Source organism: Strigops habroptila, chromosome 3 (genome assembly GCF_004027225.2).
Source record: "Strigops habroptila isolate Jane chromosome 3, bStrHab1.2.pri, whole genome shotgun sequence".
NCBI classification, from domain to species: Eukaryota; Metazoa; Chordata; class Aves; order Psittaciformes; family Psittacidae; genus Strigops; species Strigops habroptila.
Window position 1 is genome coordinate 54,653,866 of NC_044279.2, and position 19,578 is coordinate 54,673,443.

The 19,578-nt window shown below is 43.1% G+C and overlaps 1 protein-coding gene across 4 annotated transcripts in view; it reads right to left on the minus strand.

The window, feature by feature from the left end:
• Positions 1–1,214: 1,214 nt before the first annotated feature.
• The window catches only part of ETV6 (ETS variant transcription factor 6), a 136,420-nt gene continuing 118,056 nt past the window's right edge, over positions 1,215–19,578 (minus strand). For all 4 annotated transcript variants that reach the window (XM_030478196.1, XM_030478195.1, XM_030478198.1 and 1 more), the window contains 3 exons: positions 7,657–7,799; positions 5,604–5,704; positions 1,215–2,047 (listed from right to left, as the gene is read on the minus strand). In XM_030478196.1, the coding sequence (XP_030334056.1) occupies positions 1,942–2,047; positions 5,604–5,704; positions 7,657–7,799 (350 nt within the window). In that variant the 3' untranslated portion in view covers positions 1,215–1,941. The remainder of the gene's footprint in view (positions 2,048–5,603; positions 5,705–7,656; positions 7,800–19,578) is intronic.

The following is a 19,578-nucleotide window of genomic DNA, read 5'->3' on the forward strand; positions in this document are numbered from 1 at the left end:
AGTATTCAGTCTCCTGTGAGACTGGACTATCTGTGTTTAAACACTGGGGACACTGTTAATTGCTCGGTGCCATTTTTCCTGGATAAACCCTCTTGTTAAATATGTGGCAAGATCAAATATTGTGTTGGTTTAATAGCTGATAAAAGCTCTGTTATGGGAATGTACCTTGTTTTTTGGTTGGAATGGATTAGATTAGCCCATTGATTTTTTTCCATGTCTAGTATGCATGTTCCCATAAAAGCAGCTTTCTAGTTTTAATGAACTGGTGTGGATGTGCTTTTTTCCAGACATCATGTGATTCCTGCAGTTTCTCTCTTTGCAAGCATCACTTCTGCTGCTAGATCTTCCTTCCATTAAAAGGACCACTTACGATGGATCGCTGGACAACGAACTTTCCTGTCACGGTGTTTCAAGCAATGTGAAATGAAAAAACCCAGTAGTTTCTCTGGGTATTGGGCATCAAGGACTGCCGAGCTTCCTGTGACCAAACTAGGCACAGCTCCTTGCCTCAGGCAAAGCACCCTCAGTGCGGCAAACCAAATTGGGGGTGGAAAAACTGGGGCACCTTGCAACCAGAACAAAACCAAAACCCAAGAAAGCAGCACGGCTGTAGGGTTTCTTTTTGCCTTGGCTTTTAAATCATGTCAGAAACGGGCAAGCTGAGACAACCTCCCTTGATGGCAGCACTGTGGGGTGGGGGAAGGTAGTGGGATGCATGAAAAAAACCCCAAATCCCAAAACAAAGCCAAAATCAATTACAAGATATAAGTACAGCTATTTGGTCTCTAGTTGTCTACCATCAGTTTTCAGATTGGTGAATCACCTACCTCTCCAGCAGCACAAAATGATCCTGAAGAGGTTTCTGAGTAACACAAACCACGTGATGGGTCCCTTTGCTTTCTCCCAACCATGTAAGGAACAGTCCTTCACCTTTCACCCCAAAATTGCTAGCAGATATGAGAAACACCCCTCCCTTTTGTAATTACAGATGCTTCAGCCTTTGCTTTTTTACAGAAAGCTTTGAGCTGAAATTCTGCATTGTGGATATATTGTCAATATTGTGGGGGTTACATATATATACATATATATATATGAAATGTTTATATATATATATACACATATATATATGTATTTGTCCCTGCCCTCCCTCCCCCCGCTCCATTCTATCACTTCCTTGCTAGAGGGAGGGAAAATGTCAACATCAGTCTACTGCAGAGGTTTGTCACATTTATTTCTCTCCTCCCTGGAGCACTTAGGTGATTGGTTTTGGTCCATATTCCAGCAGTTAATAGCCACTCGCAGGGCTCATGAGCCCAAGCTATGCTGGGATGATATCCCAGCCTACACATATGAAGGGTGACTCCTCTTCATTGGACAGGTATGTGTGTAAATTCTTTTGGTAGCTTCAACACATTTCCCAGTGGCAGCACATGTAAATTGATCCAAGCAAACTGGAACCCTTGAGCAAATCCCTTCTTGTGTTGCTATTGTTTTATGCGGTGATACGTCATGAGACTTGCACAGAAAATAAGAGCACTCTATTTCCATAGGAAAGCCTTCCAAACACAAAATGCATAATCTGATGTCTTGTCCTATGTGAGATAAGGAAAGTCATACTGCATGTTTATTAGGGAAAAAAAAAACCAACAAAAAAACCCCCAAAACTGAAACAAACCAAAAAGAAAGAAAGAACTCAAGGGAGACGTTGTAGGAACAGTGAAGTAGTGCGTAAGTCCAGGCTTTCTCCCCTTTACTTTTCTGCCAGCACCACTTCTGCCTGTTAGTTTGTTTTGTTAAGGTGCTTCAGGTCCTGCATGATCTTCAAGCTAAGCGGCGACCCCGAGTACTGCTTCTGTGTTGTTGCTTCGCCTCCCAAACTGTGCCAGCCATCCGGGCAGATGTTTCTCCCATGGACCTACAGAGGCGGTGCACCAGTTCCCTTCAGCACTCGTCTTCTTGGTATATTTGTTCATCCAGTTCCTGGGATTCAAGGTGCTCAAGGCGGTCTGTTCGGCCACTCATAATCTCGTCTGGGGTCTTCATGAACCTGCAAAACAGAGAAATAAGTGATTTCCCAGTGGTCTCAGTTTTTACATTCAAGACATTGCAGCCCCTGAGCTCTACAGATCCCCAAATCATCTCAGAATCACAGAATTATTGAATGGTTTGGGTTGGAAACGACCTTAAAGCTCATCCAGTTCCAACTTCCCTGCCATGGGCAGGGACAGCTTCCACTAGACCAGGTTGCTCAAAGCCCTGTCCAACCTGGCCTTGAACACTGCCAGGGATGGGGCAGCCACAGGTTCTTTGGGCAACCTGTGCCAGTGCCTCACCACCCACAGTAAAGGATTTCTTCCTTATATCTAACCTAAATCTCCCCTGTTTAAGTTAGAACTCATTGCCCCTTGTCCTATCACTACAGTCTCTGATGAGTAGTCCCTAGTATTTCCCAGCTTCTCTCCAGCCTACTGGTGTCTTCCCTCCTCTGCACCTTGAAAGGAAACCAAAAAAATCACATGCATTTAACCCTGCTCCTTGAAAGTCCATACTTGAACCAAACCCCATAGTCTTTTCCAAAAAAATGGTATTTCCTTCTTCTCCCTCATTTTGTCTGTTGTTGCCATGTAAGATGATAGTATGCCACAGCTACATTCATTTATGGTGTCTGGAGAAAAACATTCAAGACCAGCGTATTTCATAGCAAAAGCACTTGCAAGGCGTGGAGAAGCAGAGGGCTACTGGTTTGTGTAGGCTTCTGTGTAGGTGAGTGAAGAGAGTATGAAACACCAAAGGAATAGTGGTGGAAAATGCCAAGGACCAAGTCAGAACAAGTTCTGGGAAATGGAAAAAGCCCCGAAAGAAAAATTTTTTGGGCTAGGGAACTGTGAGCAAAGACAGTCTCTTCCTGTGTGATTGTAGCAAGCATAATTGTAAAGAAGCAGCATCCTCTGTAAATGAATGCCACAGCTCCCAGCACTAATGTCTTGATGCAGTGAGTCTGCAGGGGGCTAGAAACAGAAACTGCCTCTGGGGAGGCAGGGCAGTAGTAGGAAATGGGAAAGGACATCCACCAGCCTGCAGATCAAGTCTGCAGTCTTGATCTTTGCCAGGATGCTTTTGTGTACTACTGCACAGAGATAGCACGGAAAAGCTCTGCTTTTTCTATCTGAGTTTAATGGCATAGGAAGTGAGAGTGGCACAGGAAGGATGAAATCCTAGTTTAAACACAAATCGCTTTCCTAACTTATAAGTACTTCTGGAGAAATTAGGATGAAAGATGTTTATGCTGGACGTGTTACAAAATTTCACAGTCTTTCAGTAACGACATACTGGCTAACATCCAGCAGTACAAAATGTGTTAATCAGAGGAGCTGATTTTATTTCAGGTTGATGATATGCTCAGTATCCTTGCCCCAGTGAAAACAAAACCAACTGACAGGAGCTTCGTTACTATCACTGAGCCAGAAAAATCACTGCTGAAGCTCATGGGCAAGACTTGCCTCCTCTTCTGCCTCTGAGGTTATAAAGTTGAGGGCTCTCTGACTGAAAAATCTCAAGTCTCTCAGCAAATGCATAGCACAGCCTGGAACTAACCTTTTGCCACCCCTTCTAATTTTGGAAATCATGTGCACATATGCATTTAGGGGAAAAAAAAAAGAGGGCTGTGACTCACTGCTGTGTCACTCCCATTTGTATGCTGGAAGAACGCTGCTGATATAAATGGTGTTACCGTGGTCAAAAACGAGCATGCACAAGTGGCGAATCAGTCCTTAGCTACACAGTGAAAATGCACCAAAGCCTACGGGCCAGCCTGTGCCCTGATTTAAACCCTGGGCTTGTCTTGTTGATCCTGCAGGAGGAGGAAACCAAAACAGAGAGTGATTCCACTGCCCTCCCTACCTTCTGTCTGCTCTGCTTCCTAAACCATGTGGGAAATGGGCTGATGTGAACTGTGCTGCAGTGCTTCAGGTATTCTTTCTCATCCATATTTTAAGTCATTCCAAGGAATTCAAAGCATGGGTATTTGTAATAGCATTTGATTAAATTTTAAAAAACCAACCCAGAATGACAAGCTAATGAAGAAACAGTACCTGTGACCTCTTCTGTTGTAGAAGACACTCAGGCAACCTATTAGAAATCCTTCTCTGACTCCATTTTACTTAAAGGTCTGTACAGACATCTGCATGAGCCCTTATAGTCACATTTCCTATTATTTCTATGCTTGTGAGAAATAGCCAAGAAAGGCACATTAATGGCTTGATTTTTTGCAGCTGTTCTTCTTTTTCTCTTCAGATATAAATAGGTCTAAGAAAACAACATCAAAATGTTTTTATTGGGAATTGTGCAAAAAATGCTTTGTTGTTTTTTTTTCCAGTTTCCGAAGGAAATGAGGTTTATATGCTCATGTTTTATGCTCCCTGGTGACCTTTGAATTTGTTGGTCAATTTTGGGCAAGTCTGACAGAGGAACTAAGGTCTCCAAGGGTATTAAGTTTCTACGGTTTTTAGAAAATAGGCAGCCTGGTTGAGAAGACTCCTGTTTTGTTTGTGCCCTCGCTGGAGGAGAGGCTCCAAGATAAGCACATTCACTGTTCCGCATCACAGAGCTCCCCCAGGGCAGCAAAGTCTTCACATAAGGCCATAGTGAAACAGGTTCCCTTGGTACTGCTGCTGATGGAGGGACCTTGTTTTAACTTTCCACAAAAAAATCATGCAGTTGATTTTGCCTGTGATTCGTTCTTCCCTTGACTCTCCTTCCCCCATCTAAGTCTCCTTCTAAGAGCTGACATAAACAAGACATTCCACAGAAACCTTTTCAGCTGTAGATAGTTTGAGTGCTCATGCAGTCCTGTTAGCTATTTAAGAAAATAAACTCCAAGACTGCCTTCCTATTGATACCATTTCCAAGCACATTACTAGCTCCAGACCAATGACATCAAAGCAGTCTTTGGTCTGAGTTCAGTGCTCTGTGGGTCAGATGTACGCACTAGGACTCGTTGATCTTGTCTGAAGAGAACTGAAGTACTCTTGCTCTCTGCCAGCCACACTCAAGTTTGTACAAGTAACTCCTTGCTTTAATGCTGTTTCAGACACTGCCTCCTAAATTCTTGGTTGTATCATCCAATCCGACGCATTAGGTTTTATGAACAGCTCCTGCAGGTCCCTCTCTTCCTTGTAGGCAGCACTGCTGAAGACATGGTCATCAGCACTTCTCTTCTGTGATGCCGACACGCTTGAGGAAATGCCTGATCCCTGCTTAGCTTTCACCATCAGCTGTGTTTGAGAAGTCACTTTGGAGTGGCTTTTTCAGCAGTTAGGCTGAGATCATGAATCATTTAGCCAAGGTCCTAAACAATGGCGCAGCCTGCTTGAAGCAAGTGAAAAGACTTCTATTGACTCCACCAATCATTGAAACAGCCTCGTAAAGTGGTGCAGTTGCCTTGAAAGCTGGGAAGCACTGGTTTAGACAGCTTTTACAAATGTACGTCCATTGTCACCTGTGTTATAGCTGTGGCAATAAAGTATCCCGCACAACAATTCCATTCTCCAGCTTCAAAAACTAAATGTCTGTAGAAAGACATGACAAAGAAAAGAAAAAATTACCTGAACAAAAGCCTTTGTCCTGGCTCCTTCCGGATAATATTTAGTTTGTAGTAGTGGCGTAGGGCTCTGGACATTTTCTCGTAAGTCATATTTGTTCTGTTCTGTTTTTTTCAAGAGAAAAAGGAAAAATGTGGTCAGATGATTCATTGAAACCTTCCTAAGCCCCAAAAGGAGTTGCAGAACTATCACAGCTAGCTAAAGTAACCAAGTCAGTTCAAGAAATTACATGTTCCACTCCTTTGCAGGCCCATCCTGCCCCTCCAGCCCTCATCACCAGATTTTTATGTTTCTCTTTTCATTGAGGGCAATTTAAGCAAGGAAGCCTAACAAAAATTCCAAGTGATTTTTTTCTAGTTTCTTGGATCACAGATAACAAAAGGCTTCATCAACCACAAGGGGAGACATTAGATGGAGATGCTGATGCCAAGTGCGACGTGACAGGCTTGTTCTTAATGAAAACCACCTTTTGTAAAAGCGTAAGAACAGTGGCTAATAGACTGAATTTGTCAGCAATCCCTGCCAAGAGCACCGTTCCTCTGGGATTCCCCTCCATTAACTAGTTAATGCTTACAGAGCACTGTGGAGATTGAGAGACTGTTTCTCCTCATGTTATACAGGTGTAAATCAAGAAGCCCATTAGGTTGTACATCTGCTTCTATGACAGAGCCTCCCCTTCATTTTTGGAGCTGCTGACCCCAAAGGCCATAGTCAGAGCACTGAGTGCCATAAGGCACTGGCAGAGCTGTATGTGGGCAGCCCCCATAGTACTGACTTGGAATAGCATGATTAGTCCCTTAGGCTATGTCTACATGAAGAGCATTTTTCTGGTACAACAAGCAGTGGTTACTATGCTGGCAAAAAAACTCCCATCAGAGAGACATCTACACTGGCAAAGCCATGTTAGCATGAGTATAAAGCAGCCGCCTTGCCAAGGGCAAAACATGCCAAACTAGTAGAAGCATGCTTTTTGCTCTGTGAGCCTCCATGTTAGGAGTTTGGTTTGGCACAGTCCAAGATCAGGCAGAAAGCTGCAGTGTTGACCTGGATTTACTGAATGAGACTGATCTGCCATGTCTAAAATGCTCCCTAAGAGCAGACCTCCTCTGCTTGCCTTGGTCACAACAGCTCTGCTAAGGGAGGCCACACAAAGAGCTCCTGTGGCAATTAATCACTAACAGCGACCATGTTTGTCCTGTAAAATCTAGGTTCTGCTCATTGAGAAGCCTCCTGAAATACCATGTGTGCTTTTTCCATTTCTTATATGCTGAAAGGCCACTGCGTTTCCCAAGTGGCTAGTGGTCTCAAGTAGCTTCAGTTTTAGACACCCAACATGAGACATGATGGGAAGTCCCGATTATTAGCATGGAGGTTGGGTAAGGGCAGAACTCTCCGCTCCCAGTATTGCAGCCCAAGACCTTTAAGACAGATTTCTTGTAAGCACTGAGTCACAGGAGAAAATCTTGACCTTATCAAGATTATAGGCTATGTATACTCATATATATATATAATCCATACATACTCAGTCCCAAACTGCAAAAATCAGTAACTGCCTTCCTGAGGACAGAGCAGAATTACGCTCTTAAAAGGAAACACATAATCCTGGAGCATTTGGTGTCTGTCACAGGACAGTGTGTGAAATCTGGATGTTGGTGCAGCCAGGAATACAGACAGAAAGCTCCTGCTTAGACATAATACACAGCTCTTTGTAGACTACATCTAACCAGAACATCCTTAGCGTCAGGTTTTGGGAAGAAATGAGATGCCTTGAGAGAGAAGGACCGTTAATTCTTGCACTCCTTGTAATTTTATAATTAAATGCATTTATAAGTAAATGCCTTTAAACCAAACCAACAGGTTCTCCATATGAAGGGTAGGTTTTAGTGCTTGAGGCTGGATGCTTTATACTTCTAACGTGCGTAGAATGAAAGATTACAACTTTACAGCAGTAGTTTATATGCACATGCTTTCTTCCTATTCTCCCTGCTTGTAAGTGAATCCTATGATGTTACAAGAAGTGAAGCGCTGTAGGAAGAAAACTGCATTGCTTCCTTACCTTGTGGTTTCCCCACAGCCGGGCCAGCCCGTTGGGATCCACTATCCGAAATATTTTGGATTCCTTATCTTCCCATCGGATGAAATTTTCGTACCGGCTGTCAGAAAGCAGCTGATAAACATAATCCCAAAGCAACCTACAGTCTGTGAAGAGAGGAACAAGAAAATAGTGACTTTCTTTCCCTTTGGACTAATTCTGGAAACTTTTGGGTGGACGTGTAGTGAAAGGACAGTTGGGATCAGGACTGAAACAGCTGCTGCAAATCCGAAAGGGCTTGGTTGGTATAGACTAATGTTTGCAAAATGCAGTGGAATATACAGCCTCTTCTGATGCATCCCAATCCTTCTGGCACTAACTGAGCATCTTTATCACATTAAAAGCTGCATGAGATGACCTGCTGATCTTAGTTGTGTGTTTATTGTTGTACAGATGCACATAAAACTACCACTATTGGCCCTGATGCTGTTGCTGGCTCTTTCACTGGGGAAATCAAGAATCCTGCAACCTGCTCTTCCTTGCTTGAGGCTGTCCCTTTCTGTCCTAGTATGTCTAAAACACAGGCAGTGTTACAGCTTTCTTTTGTATATGTCATGTGATATAAAATCTACCATTTTTTTAATTTGCTTTTTGTTTTATTTTTTAAGGTTCCTGAAAAAAAATCCCAAGTAGTATAATTACTTGAGTGCTATTGAGAGGTTAAATACTTTCTATTTGGATAATTGAATTCAAATTTCCTCTTGGCAAACACTCCTTAGGTCGCTAATTAAAGGTCTAACAGATACTTAGGTTTTAGTTTAGTGTTCTTCACTTTCATGGCAGTCTCTTGAGATTGAAGAAGCCAAGAGCTGAGCTGCTCCTACTTCCTGCTTGCGATGTGTGTGTGCCTAGCACAGCATAATAACTGGCAACTATGAAATATGTAAAGTGAATTGCACAGAGCTGGGGGTTCTGCTGCTGTCGGCAACAACAGGGGTTTCATAGCTCAACTGTACAGATCCCTAAGATGGACTTACAGTTGCATTTTACTTTGAAAGCAAAACCAATCTCTGAGAGATGGCTTGCTAAGAGTAGTTAAAAGGCAGGCAACTAAAGACATCTAGCTTCTAGGTGACAAAGTGGATTCTTGTCAGCCTGTCTTTCCTATTCAAATCTGTCTGTCTACGGTAGGAATGTGTTACATGGGGATGACGACACATTCAGTATGAGAATATAAAATGCTTTTTGAAAAGGGATATGAGTAACACATTTAATGAGCATACCTGAAATGCTTAGAGATATTAACATTATTGATGGTTTTTCCCAGTTGCAAACTGTAAAGAGTATCTCTGAAACCTGTACTGCCTCTAAAACCAGAGCTTACTTTGCCAGAGCCGTTACTATAGACTCTCCCTACCAGTCCTACAGAGAACAATGCAGAGAAGCCTTCCTTTTCCTGTCCCCACCGCCCCAGCTTTTAAGTCGCATATGTAGCTCAGCCACCTATCCCACGGCTGCAGATACCAAGCAGGTAGCTGGCTGCAATGCCAAAAACTGCTGCAGCTAACCCCTTGTGCACCTGTGGCACAAGTGACTTTCCCTGGGCCATGCAGGAGGCCTCTAGAAGAGCACAAAATAGAAAGTCTCAGGCTACCACTTCAATTTCTGTCATCCTTCCTCTCACAAATTCACAAACCCCTGTTCTTCCATCACCTTTCCATCAATAATTTTTCACAAACACACACACTTAGTCTCTTAGACATGCATGTATTAGAAAAAACCCCTCTTTTCTAAACTTTATTTATAAGAAACAAGGTAAGAGAGATTATATTGCTCTACTGCTTTGTGCCTTTTAATAATGTGGGGAGGTGCTCAGATAATAGGGTGGTAAGGGCCCACAGTTCCTTGACATATGTGCAATTCATTCCACAACTCTTTCAATGAAAGGCTGTACAGAAAATGATTTTTTAATGCAACAATCTTAATTTAAACAGAAAAACAAAAAAACCTCAAAACAACAAAAAAATTAATTGTTTTGGGTCCTATCTATCTATCTTTCTATCTATCTATCTATCTACCTACCTACCTACCTATCTATCTATTATTTTCCTTTTCCTTCAATTTCCTTCTCTGACTCCCAAGGGCATATGTTACCAGTTGATCAGAGTTGGTAATAGTGCTGCGTTCCAAAAACTACCTTTTGTTTTCCATCATCCTGTGTAATCTGTGATAATTTTAACAACAAAACCTGCACACACTAGGTCAACAGCTCATGCTCAATTCATTGTTCTTGACCAGCTTTTCCCAAAGAAAGATCTCCATGCTTGCTTTCTATGCAGTCCTCCATTAAAATCACTGGTAAAGGTGATGCGATTCCCTAGGTTAGCAGTGAATCATACACCATGGCAATCACTGTGCAGTACTGGGCTACACATTGGTGGTGGTCTCAAGCTGGCCCCGCCTTATCTGCAAAAGACATCTATCTCGGTGGGAGCCAGTTCAAATCAAAAAACTTTCACTTAGCTGTATTTGTCCAGGGAAAATGAGACTTTTTTTTTTGGGCAAGGCAGGAATTTATTAGAAACCTGAGGGAAGAGCGCAAGGATGTGTGGGTCTGTTGTTGAACCAGTGTTTTCAGATTGCGACAGAAGTTTGCTGAGGTGGCCGGTTTGTGTATAGCCCCATCGGGAGAGCGCTGCAGGAATCCGGCATCCCAATATCAGTCATTTGGTTTTACTCATGCTACTGCTGCTAGTCCTGGAAGAAGTGGCCCTCCCTGGGGTCACCTGGAGGAATGGAGCTCCCATGAAGGCAAGTCAATGTCAAGCTGTGTCATATTCCTGAATGTGCAGCCCGGGGCAGACACTCTCTGGTTATAGTAACTTATAGCTAATATTAACACAGAGGTATGATTTACCCTAAACTTTACTTTCACCTCATTATTTGCAATGCTATGTTATTTTTAATCAGTAGTGTACTACCGTAACTATGTTCTAGAAAATTTCCAATGGTATAAATATAACTCTTACTGATGGGGATGGCAGACCCCTAATATCCTCTCTACCATGGCCCCTGGAAAAGTTTCAAGGAGCTGATGGCTCCTTGAGTGCTGACTGAAATTGTACATGCAATGTGCACTGCACTGTGCTAGGGCTGCATGTTCACATCAGTGCGGCTAGCAAGTAAATTCTAGTTGAACCTAATGGCTTTGGTTATGTTCCGTTAGCTATCATTTACTTCACACACACTGTGCCCCTCTCCCTCCCAAAACCAAGAAAGCACAAAAAAATTCACCTCAAGATGTCTGGATGGCAAATTATTGGACTAACAACAGAGCTTCAGACTCTAAGAAGAGGTAGGATTCAAGTGCAGATTTGTTTTTTGTTGTTCACTTAATTTTCAGAATGGATTCAGGCTAAGCTTGAATATAAATATTCCTCAAATGAGAAGAACTCAGATCTGCATCTCGAGATCTTCACAAGAAAAGTCCTAAGTGATCAAGGGCCCCATCCCATATTCTAAACTGACTGAGCTGCTCAGACTTGCAGAGGTATTTAGTAGGCTGGTGGAATTTGCAAAAATACCCAACCACCCAAGTATCTCAGACCTCTGCTTCAACAAGAAAATTGAAAATTCTGGAAAATTCTGTTTGGCTCTACAACCACTTCAAAGCTCGTCTTCAAAAGCTACAGTTGTCTAGCAGCAAATTTAGATATATGACTGAGTTGCAATAATTAAATGAGCTGGCATGCATCAATGCAATGGTGACAACTGTGTCTCAAGCCACTGCAAATAGGAAATAAAAAGCATTAGCCTTAAACACCAGAGGAAAAGATTTAGGCTCACTGACTTTCTTCTCACCTCTGCTGAGAGCTATGAGCTTGCACACTGTCAGTCATCATGAACCAGCTGACGCTTGGCAGCACTATTTAGCTAAATGTATGAGCTCTGCTTGCAGAGTACCTAAATCAGTTTGCCTTCTTTCAAGTTTCACATGGGAGACCTTTAGGAATTTGAGTATAGGCATTCAGGTGTTTTGTTTTGTTTTGTTTTTTTAACAACAAATGATTTACACCCTAGGTATCTTTCTCCAGAGATTGCACCCATGAGGTTCTGGAGGGGTCTCGATGGCTGGCAGCGCAGCAGCAACTAAATAATCCACTGTTACTAGGCTAGTAGAGACCATCTTTAATAGGACAATAGGGACTACAGGTCAAAGACTACTGGTAACTCTGCAAGTATAATGAATGTGGACTACAGTAGAACCTATTTGGAGCAGACTGCAAGCCAATGAAATTGGTGAAAACCCAAGAAGAGACAATGCTAGAAAAGGATATTAAAAGGAGTTTCTGGGAAAAGAGGCAACTCTTCAGAAGGTTGGTGGAGACAATACAGAAAGTTGCATCCTCCAGGAAGGTCAAAACTGTTGCATGTACTTTCAGAAAGGATGGAGAAATGGAGCAAGGACTTGCATGTGGATGATTGTTTTCTAAGTGCAAATCACTTTTCTGAGGAAAGTCTGGGTGGTGTAAATGACTCCATGAAAACTAAATCACCTCCTTGGCTGTCGGGCAGCCTCCAAAGGAGCAGCCACATGGGGAAACGCTCCACAGGGGGTGTGTTGGCTAGTGAGCAATGGCAAGAAAGCACGTGGATATTGCTAAGGCCAAGCAAGTTTAAAAGCATGAGATTCAACAGGGGAGCTGAGTCAGGGCTGGTACCTAAATTGTTTGGGCGTGCTGCAATTTCCTGCCTTTTGGCTAAAATAAGCTTACTTAGAAAGCGAGTCTGTCTCTGTAGCACAAGGAAGCATCATTTCCCCATAACACACACATGTACTTTTTTAAGAGAAAGTGAACTCAGATGGTTGACCTTTGTACAATCTGAAGGTGAAGAGATTTAGTTGTGCAGAGAGCTGGGACTGAGAGGGTTTAAGGTGATGTGGTATTAAACAACCTAGCCAAACTGGGATGGTGGTGAACAGTGCCCAGGAATGTGGCAGGGTTCCTAAAAGCTGGCATTTCCATGTGCCACCATTTTCACAATTGTACTACTGGGTAAGACTGAACTACATCATTAGCTGTGAACTAGGGCGAACTGTACCTTCAAATGGAGAGGCATGGTTACAACTTTCTTCCTGCAGTTAATGCTCCTAGGGAGATTTTTGTAGTTATGCACAAGGTAGTGATAAAGCGTAGAGTGGCTTTCAGCCGGCTTTCAAGATGTCCCCCATAAACACTGCCCTACATGTGCAAGAGGCAGCAGTTGCACACTCCTGCTAATAACAGCCATGCATTGTACAGTCTTGAGGTTGGCAGACGTAAAGTAAAGCCTTGAGAGCTGCCTCCCCACTCAGCCCCCTGGCTGCTGCTTAGCTGCCAGGGTTGACACTAGGCACAAGAAAAACAGGCAGCTGCACATCTCTGGAGAGGGTGAGGGAGAAGAGACAGAGTGGTTGGGGTTTGAGCAGTAGGAAGAAATCTCTCCTCACTGACAGCAGCAAGCTTGCCTCCTCACTCTAGTTTTAAGCTGTCCTTTCACAAGGCAGAAGTGCCCAAGCCTCAGCCACTCCTCCTTGGCATGGTAAAACTCAGTTTCTCTTCTCTGGCTGAAAAGCTCTGTTTACTGCCCACACTTTCAGCACTGCTTCGATAATGTTACAAAAAAAGGGGAAACTATAACGTTGTCATTAAAAACCCCTTGTGATAGTCAAATAGACACTGTGTGAGTGGAAGAATGTATTATAGATTCTTGATTTCAAATATCCTTTATAGGCATAGTCTTCTGAATATATACCTAAAGAAGACTGGCATATAAATACTTCCTAATGGCTATATGATAGTAATGCATATATCCCTTAGAATTGAAATACCATCTCAGAATGATCTATAAACAGTATGGATTTTAGGTTCCTAGTATTTTGACACTTGTCAGCCATTACAAATGACTTCTCTAGTGTCATTTGTCCAAGGTCATCTTGATGCTGCAATAGTGAGAGGTCTTACATCTGTGCTCCCTTAGGCTAAATAACAGTATAGACATATACACGTAAAGGCCTTTTTTGTTCAGAATATAACATCCCCATGCACTGCGATATTTCCTCAAGGACACACTGCATCTGAGACCCCTGCTGTTTAAGAGAGGCCCATGGTGCAGAAGCAGAGCTGGCCCTCCTCATGTATCAACTACCAAAATCCTCTCTTAACCACAGAAATGTTTTGCAAGACCCACCCGCATCTTGCACTGAAGATCATTATATAAAATACGTTCGGTCTGCTTGATGACTGGCTTGGGAACTAATATGGCTTCACAGAGGAAAAGATCATGCCAAAGTAACATCGTCATACTCCCTCTGACACCAGCGGAGGCCTTACTCCTTGCTGAGCAGGTTAGCCTAAAATTTCTCCAGCATGATATCATTTGACTTCAATGGTTCTGTGATTTCTACCAGCTGAAGAGTTCTCCCAAGCTCAAACCCCTTTATTTTACAAGGTGATTTGTCCTTCAGCTGCATTTGTTCACAGTGAAGCAAACAATGGCTGTTTACAACTGAGACTAATGAACAGAACTTCTAGACAAGTTCTCTGGATTTGTCAGCACACCTTAAGTGTGGTTAGGATAGCTAATGTGGTGATGCCCATGGTATCAAAATGATGAACTGCTGAAATTCAGCTGGCCACAGCTGCTGCGAGAAGAAGGTCCAGATCTCCCTTCCATCTTATCCTCCTTTCCTCCTACTGCTTACCTTGCGCTGGCTCTGTTGTTAAGATGTCTCCATGAGCTGACTTAAATCACTTAGCAGAAGAAAATAAATCCTGCAAAAAACACCAGCTGTCTTTCTGCTGTTTGAGAGCTGAATCTGCATGCAAAAAGATCTAGTCAATGCTCAAGCCAGCACAAAGAAGGTGTCAGACTCCACTGGCAGACCAGGTGAGGACAGGGAGAAAAGAGGGAGAGACCCAGAAGGTCCTGCTCAGCCTACTGCCTGTGATCACCCCCCTTGCAGGAGAAGGTCACTAAGTCTCTGAGAAGGCATACTACTTTGGGACATGTGGATTTGTTCGAACTGTAGCCAGAACTAAGAAATCACAAAGGCTGTTGTACAGAAAACATAAAAGACTGGAAGAGAACTCCTAAGTCCTGACTTGCTTTAGGCTTGCCATGGAGATGAGCTCTAACTGCATTTTAACCACATCCTGAATCGTGCAACAGGCAGAGCTTTCTGGACAAGTCAAATGGACCTTCGGGCTATCTAACTGGTACATGAAGTTCAGCAGGCTGGCTGATACTGTAATGTGTTCAGGAGGACAGCAAGAACTACTCAGTTAACTTGATCTCATCACACCAATGGAGAGGAAGGAAAAATAAAGCTGGTGCAAAGGAGAGGAAAGACATATGGCTGGACCTTATCAAATTAGCTCCTGTATTCTTGCTGAAAACCTTTTCCATGGCAAAAAATCAATAAATTGGGAAACCAACGGACAGCACACTGAGAAAGAAAGATGTGCTACAGTAGGATTACTGCTGTGTTGAGACACAATCCAACCTCAGTATCTATCCAATTCCATGACATACTTATTTTAGCAGACAAAACTACAAGAAAAAAGTAACCAAGTCTCATGATTAAGGGGTTAAATAGCTCTGAGGACTGGGGGAGCATTGATCCTGAGATGGAAGAGTCCTGCTCATCCCTATATGGTAATCCATATCCAGGTTACTGAGGAAAAAGAGTTTTCTTTCCATGAATGTTGGCTGTGGTTGGAAGCAGGATGATAAGCTGGTACAGTAAAGCCAATGTTTCTTGTGGGAAAATCTCTTGACAGACAACTGTTTGCTCAGCTCTGTAAATTCAAGCTGGGGCTGAGGAAAGAGGTTGCCAGATCACACAATACAACAGTTGCATGTTGCTTCTGTCTTGTACCCAAGCGCCGAGTGGGAGATCAGGCAGAAGGACAGCAGAAACCCAAGACTGTTGTGCTGCGAACAGTTGTGCTGAGAGGTTGTAAAAGTAACACAGCAAGACGAGACCAAGCTCTGTCTTTGGCAATAAAAAATGCTTGTACGGGGAAGGAGAATCCAAAAGGTTCATATCTCTCATGTGCTTGTGGAAAGGAGCGCCCAAATCACAAAGAATACGTAATGGACAGGTCAGGGACAGTTTGACAGTTGAAGATTTTGCAAGCTGAAGTCTGTTGTATTAAAAATGTCCTTTCTTCCCCCCTCCTCCTGTCCTGTTTTCCTGCTCCATCCCTCCATCCCCACCAAACAGACAGGTATTGCCAGTACTAGTTTCAAGTGGTGTTCTTTTGCTGCTCCACTACAATGCTAGAAAGCACTCTTCCATTTATCTTGCTAAAACCTGCATCTGATCCTCCTGTGGCTTTTCCTCACCTTTATTGCTCACAAAGGGCAATGACTAGGAAAAGGGAAAGAAATTCAACCTCTGCCTGTTGCCATGCACATCCTACAAACACTCCACAAGCACTCTGACATCATAACACTGGCCGAACACTTTAATGATGGGAATTTAAGAACTAAAGATGAAGCTTTATCTTTTGAATTGTACTTTAGAGGAGTGCAAAAAAGCAGGACTGACTTAATTACAGCGAAGGCATTCCCAACAAGAGTAATAATTTTTGATCCCACAATGTGTGAATCTCCAGTATCTTCTGACACAACAGAGATGGCAAATGGTAGTCTTACTAGTTTAAAGGTGAGCACCTGAATTAACATAAACGGATGCAAACCTCTGTATGCCACTTCTAACCAGTTAGGATTAAAGACAGACTTACACAGGCCTGTCTCTGAAGAGCGCAGTGTCAACACTACAGTGTTATTTTCCTGGTCTAACTAAAAGGGTTCAAAGTGATGCAAGTTTGCTTTGTAGAAGAAAATCTGAATTACCTGCACAACTCTAGCCTGAAGAAAGTGTGCAATATACAGGGAAAAAGAGCATCATGTTTTCATTAAAAGGCAAGTTTCTTAAAAAAGTGTTAAACATCCTGCTGACCCCAATGAGACTGAGGGTACTCTGAGCCCATTTACCCATCTGTCTAACCATGGCATATAGATGCTGCAGTAATGAGAAGGATGAAATCTAAATGACTGAGCTTTCCTGTGGCTTGGTCAGTCCAGGCTTCTAAGAGGACCTAAACAAGCCCTGACTGCAATTTCTGCTCCTGTAACTGTGCAATAAGAATGAAGGCACCTGTAAAGCAAGACACTTCACAGAAAATCTACAACCACCTATCCAAGCTATTGCTATTCAGCTATTGCTTGAGTGTCATTAGTTAAATTGGCAGGGAAAGAGCACTTTCATGCTGAAATTAATTGTTAATGCCATGTTAAGATGACTCTCCAGGTTATAATGAAAACTTCTCCTACGAACTCCGAGCTTGACTCTCATCCATACTTCAGTCTCTTTATAGTAGTCTGGCTTTCCACAAGGGGCTTGAAATAGACATGCCATATAGTGCAAATGTAAAAGTGCACATGACTGCAAGGGCAAGCAATTAAACAAGGCCAGTAAAATTATCGTTGTCACATCCAAGTGGAAACAACAGGCCATGCCTACACCAACATTCTCAGGTTCTTTCAAGGCTCCAGTCTGTCTGTACGAGCTATGGGAAGGAGGATCAGCTGCCTGGAAAGCAGGCACTGAACCCCCACCATTTACAACTTAGTATGCTAAAGTGAATCGCTGTTTCGGTTTTCTGTGGCCTGTAGTTTGCCAGGCTGTAACTTGTAACTGTTCAGCTGCTGAGACTGTCTGGTCACAGGTGTCCCCAAAGTCTGTGCTTCACAGAAGCCCACCAGTCACTACAATGTTGTCAAACCCTGTTAGGAAAGTGCCTCATGACAGTGGTGAAGAGAGCCTTGGCAGTCTCAGGCATGTATACAGGTAGGCTCCTATGGTATTAGCAATGATATGTGCTGTCTTAAAAAAACCTGAATAACTCTAAGGAAGCATATGACAAAAGCTAAGTCGCTACAGCTTGGTTTGTCAGCCTCTGCAAAGGAGGATTTCAGTTTAGGTAAGAATTCATTGCAGTGAAACTTATGATGCCACTTTGGAAGGGGGAAAAGTAATGAACAAAATAGTGATGCACATCATGGGATGGATAGTAAGCTTGAGGGCTGGTGCGCACAGGGAACCTGACTGGTGTAGGCTCTTCCCAGTATCAAGTCCCACAGCAGGTCTGTGTGGACATTTCTGTCCACGTAAATTACTTTCTTGTAGAAGAAGGTTTCTATTTACAAAGCAGTCTTGCCATACTGGAATAAAGTCACTTACCAACCACTGAATGACTATATGAGTGAATTAGATTCAAGCCTTCACCACTAACATCTTTTGTGCTTACTGCCTTACACATGTAGACAACTCATAACCACTACCACCCCAAAAAAAAAACCAAAAACAAAAGACTAGACTGATTTGGATTCAAGAATCTGCATTATTGTCCCAGTAGTGGATGGCCACAGTTGGGCAGGTTCTGCTTTTGCTTGGAGGGTCAAAACAGAAGTGTCTGTATCACAGAGGTATTACAACTAGCTTTAAACACTGCAACAGACAAAAGCAGCAGCAGATAGCTTGGTGTAAGTTACGTACCAGCCTCTCAAGTTTACAGCAAGCTTGGGTTGCTGTCATGATGAGGTGTTTAGTGAAGTTAAAAAACAGGGAAATACCAGACTGACCAGTGGTGCAGGGTATTGGTTGTTCCAATTTTAAATTGGATAATACTTTTTTTTTACAAATTGGAACCTGCAAGTGTGAGGCTTGTAGCATAACACAGGGAGTTACTAGTCACTAGAATCTGGAAGTAAATACAACCTACAATTCTGAGCAAGGGGCTGGTCAGATGGTATCTACTGATACACTGTACGGCATTGACTTCGTCTTCTGTGCAGTATAGCTCCCTCTTTCCAACACCTCTCACCAGCAACACCTTTCACCTTTGCATGCCATTCCTTTCTTTATGTTTATTTTGTCTGTTTGGACAGTAAACTCTTTGGGGCAGGGACTGCAGCACAATAGAGCCTATAGATACTGCTGCGTTTCAAACACTAAAAATTAAATGGAGAAGAAGCTGCATCCTCTAGAAGAGAACAGAATTAGATAGACTATTTCAATTGGAAGGGACTTACAATGATCATCTAGTACAATTGCCTGACTGATTCAGGGCTGACCACGTTAAAGCATGTTATTAAGGGCACTGTTCAAATTCCTCTTAAACACTGACAGGCACGGGCTATCAACTATCTTGCTAGGAAGCCTGTTCAGTGTTTGACCACCCTTTCTGTAAAGAAATGCTTCCTAACATCCAATCTAAACTTCCCCTGGCACAGCTTTGAACCATTCCCATTGACCATCCTGTCACTGGCTATCAGGGAGAAGAGCTCAGCACTTCCCTCTTCATGTTACCTCCTCAGGCAGCTCTAGAGAGCCATGAGGTCGCCCCTCAGCCTCCTTTTCTCCAAACTAGACAAACCCAAAATCCTTAGCCACTCCTAGTAGGACATTCCTTTCAGCCCTTTCACCAGCTTTGTTGCCCTCCTTTAGACACATTCAAGGACCTTCATATCCTTCTTAAATTGTGGGGCCCAGAACTGCACACAGTAGTCAAGGTGAGGCCACATCAACGCTGAATACAGTGGGATAATCACCTCTTTTGCCTGGCTGGTGATGCTGTGTTTGATGCACCCCAGGATGTGGTTTGCCCTCTTGGCTGCCAGGGCACCCTGCTGATTCCTATTGAGCCTGTTGTTGACCAGCACCCCCAGGCCCCTTTCTGCAGGGCTGCTCTCCAGCCACTCCTCTCCCAGTTTATATTTATGCCTGGCATTACTCCATCCGAGATGCAGAATCCGACATTTCAACTTGTTAAATTTCATCCGACTAATCATAGTCCAATGCTCCAATCTATCTAGATTTCTGTCCCCCAAGAG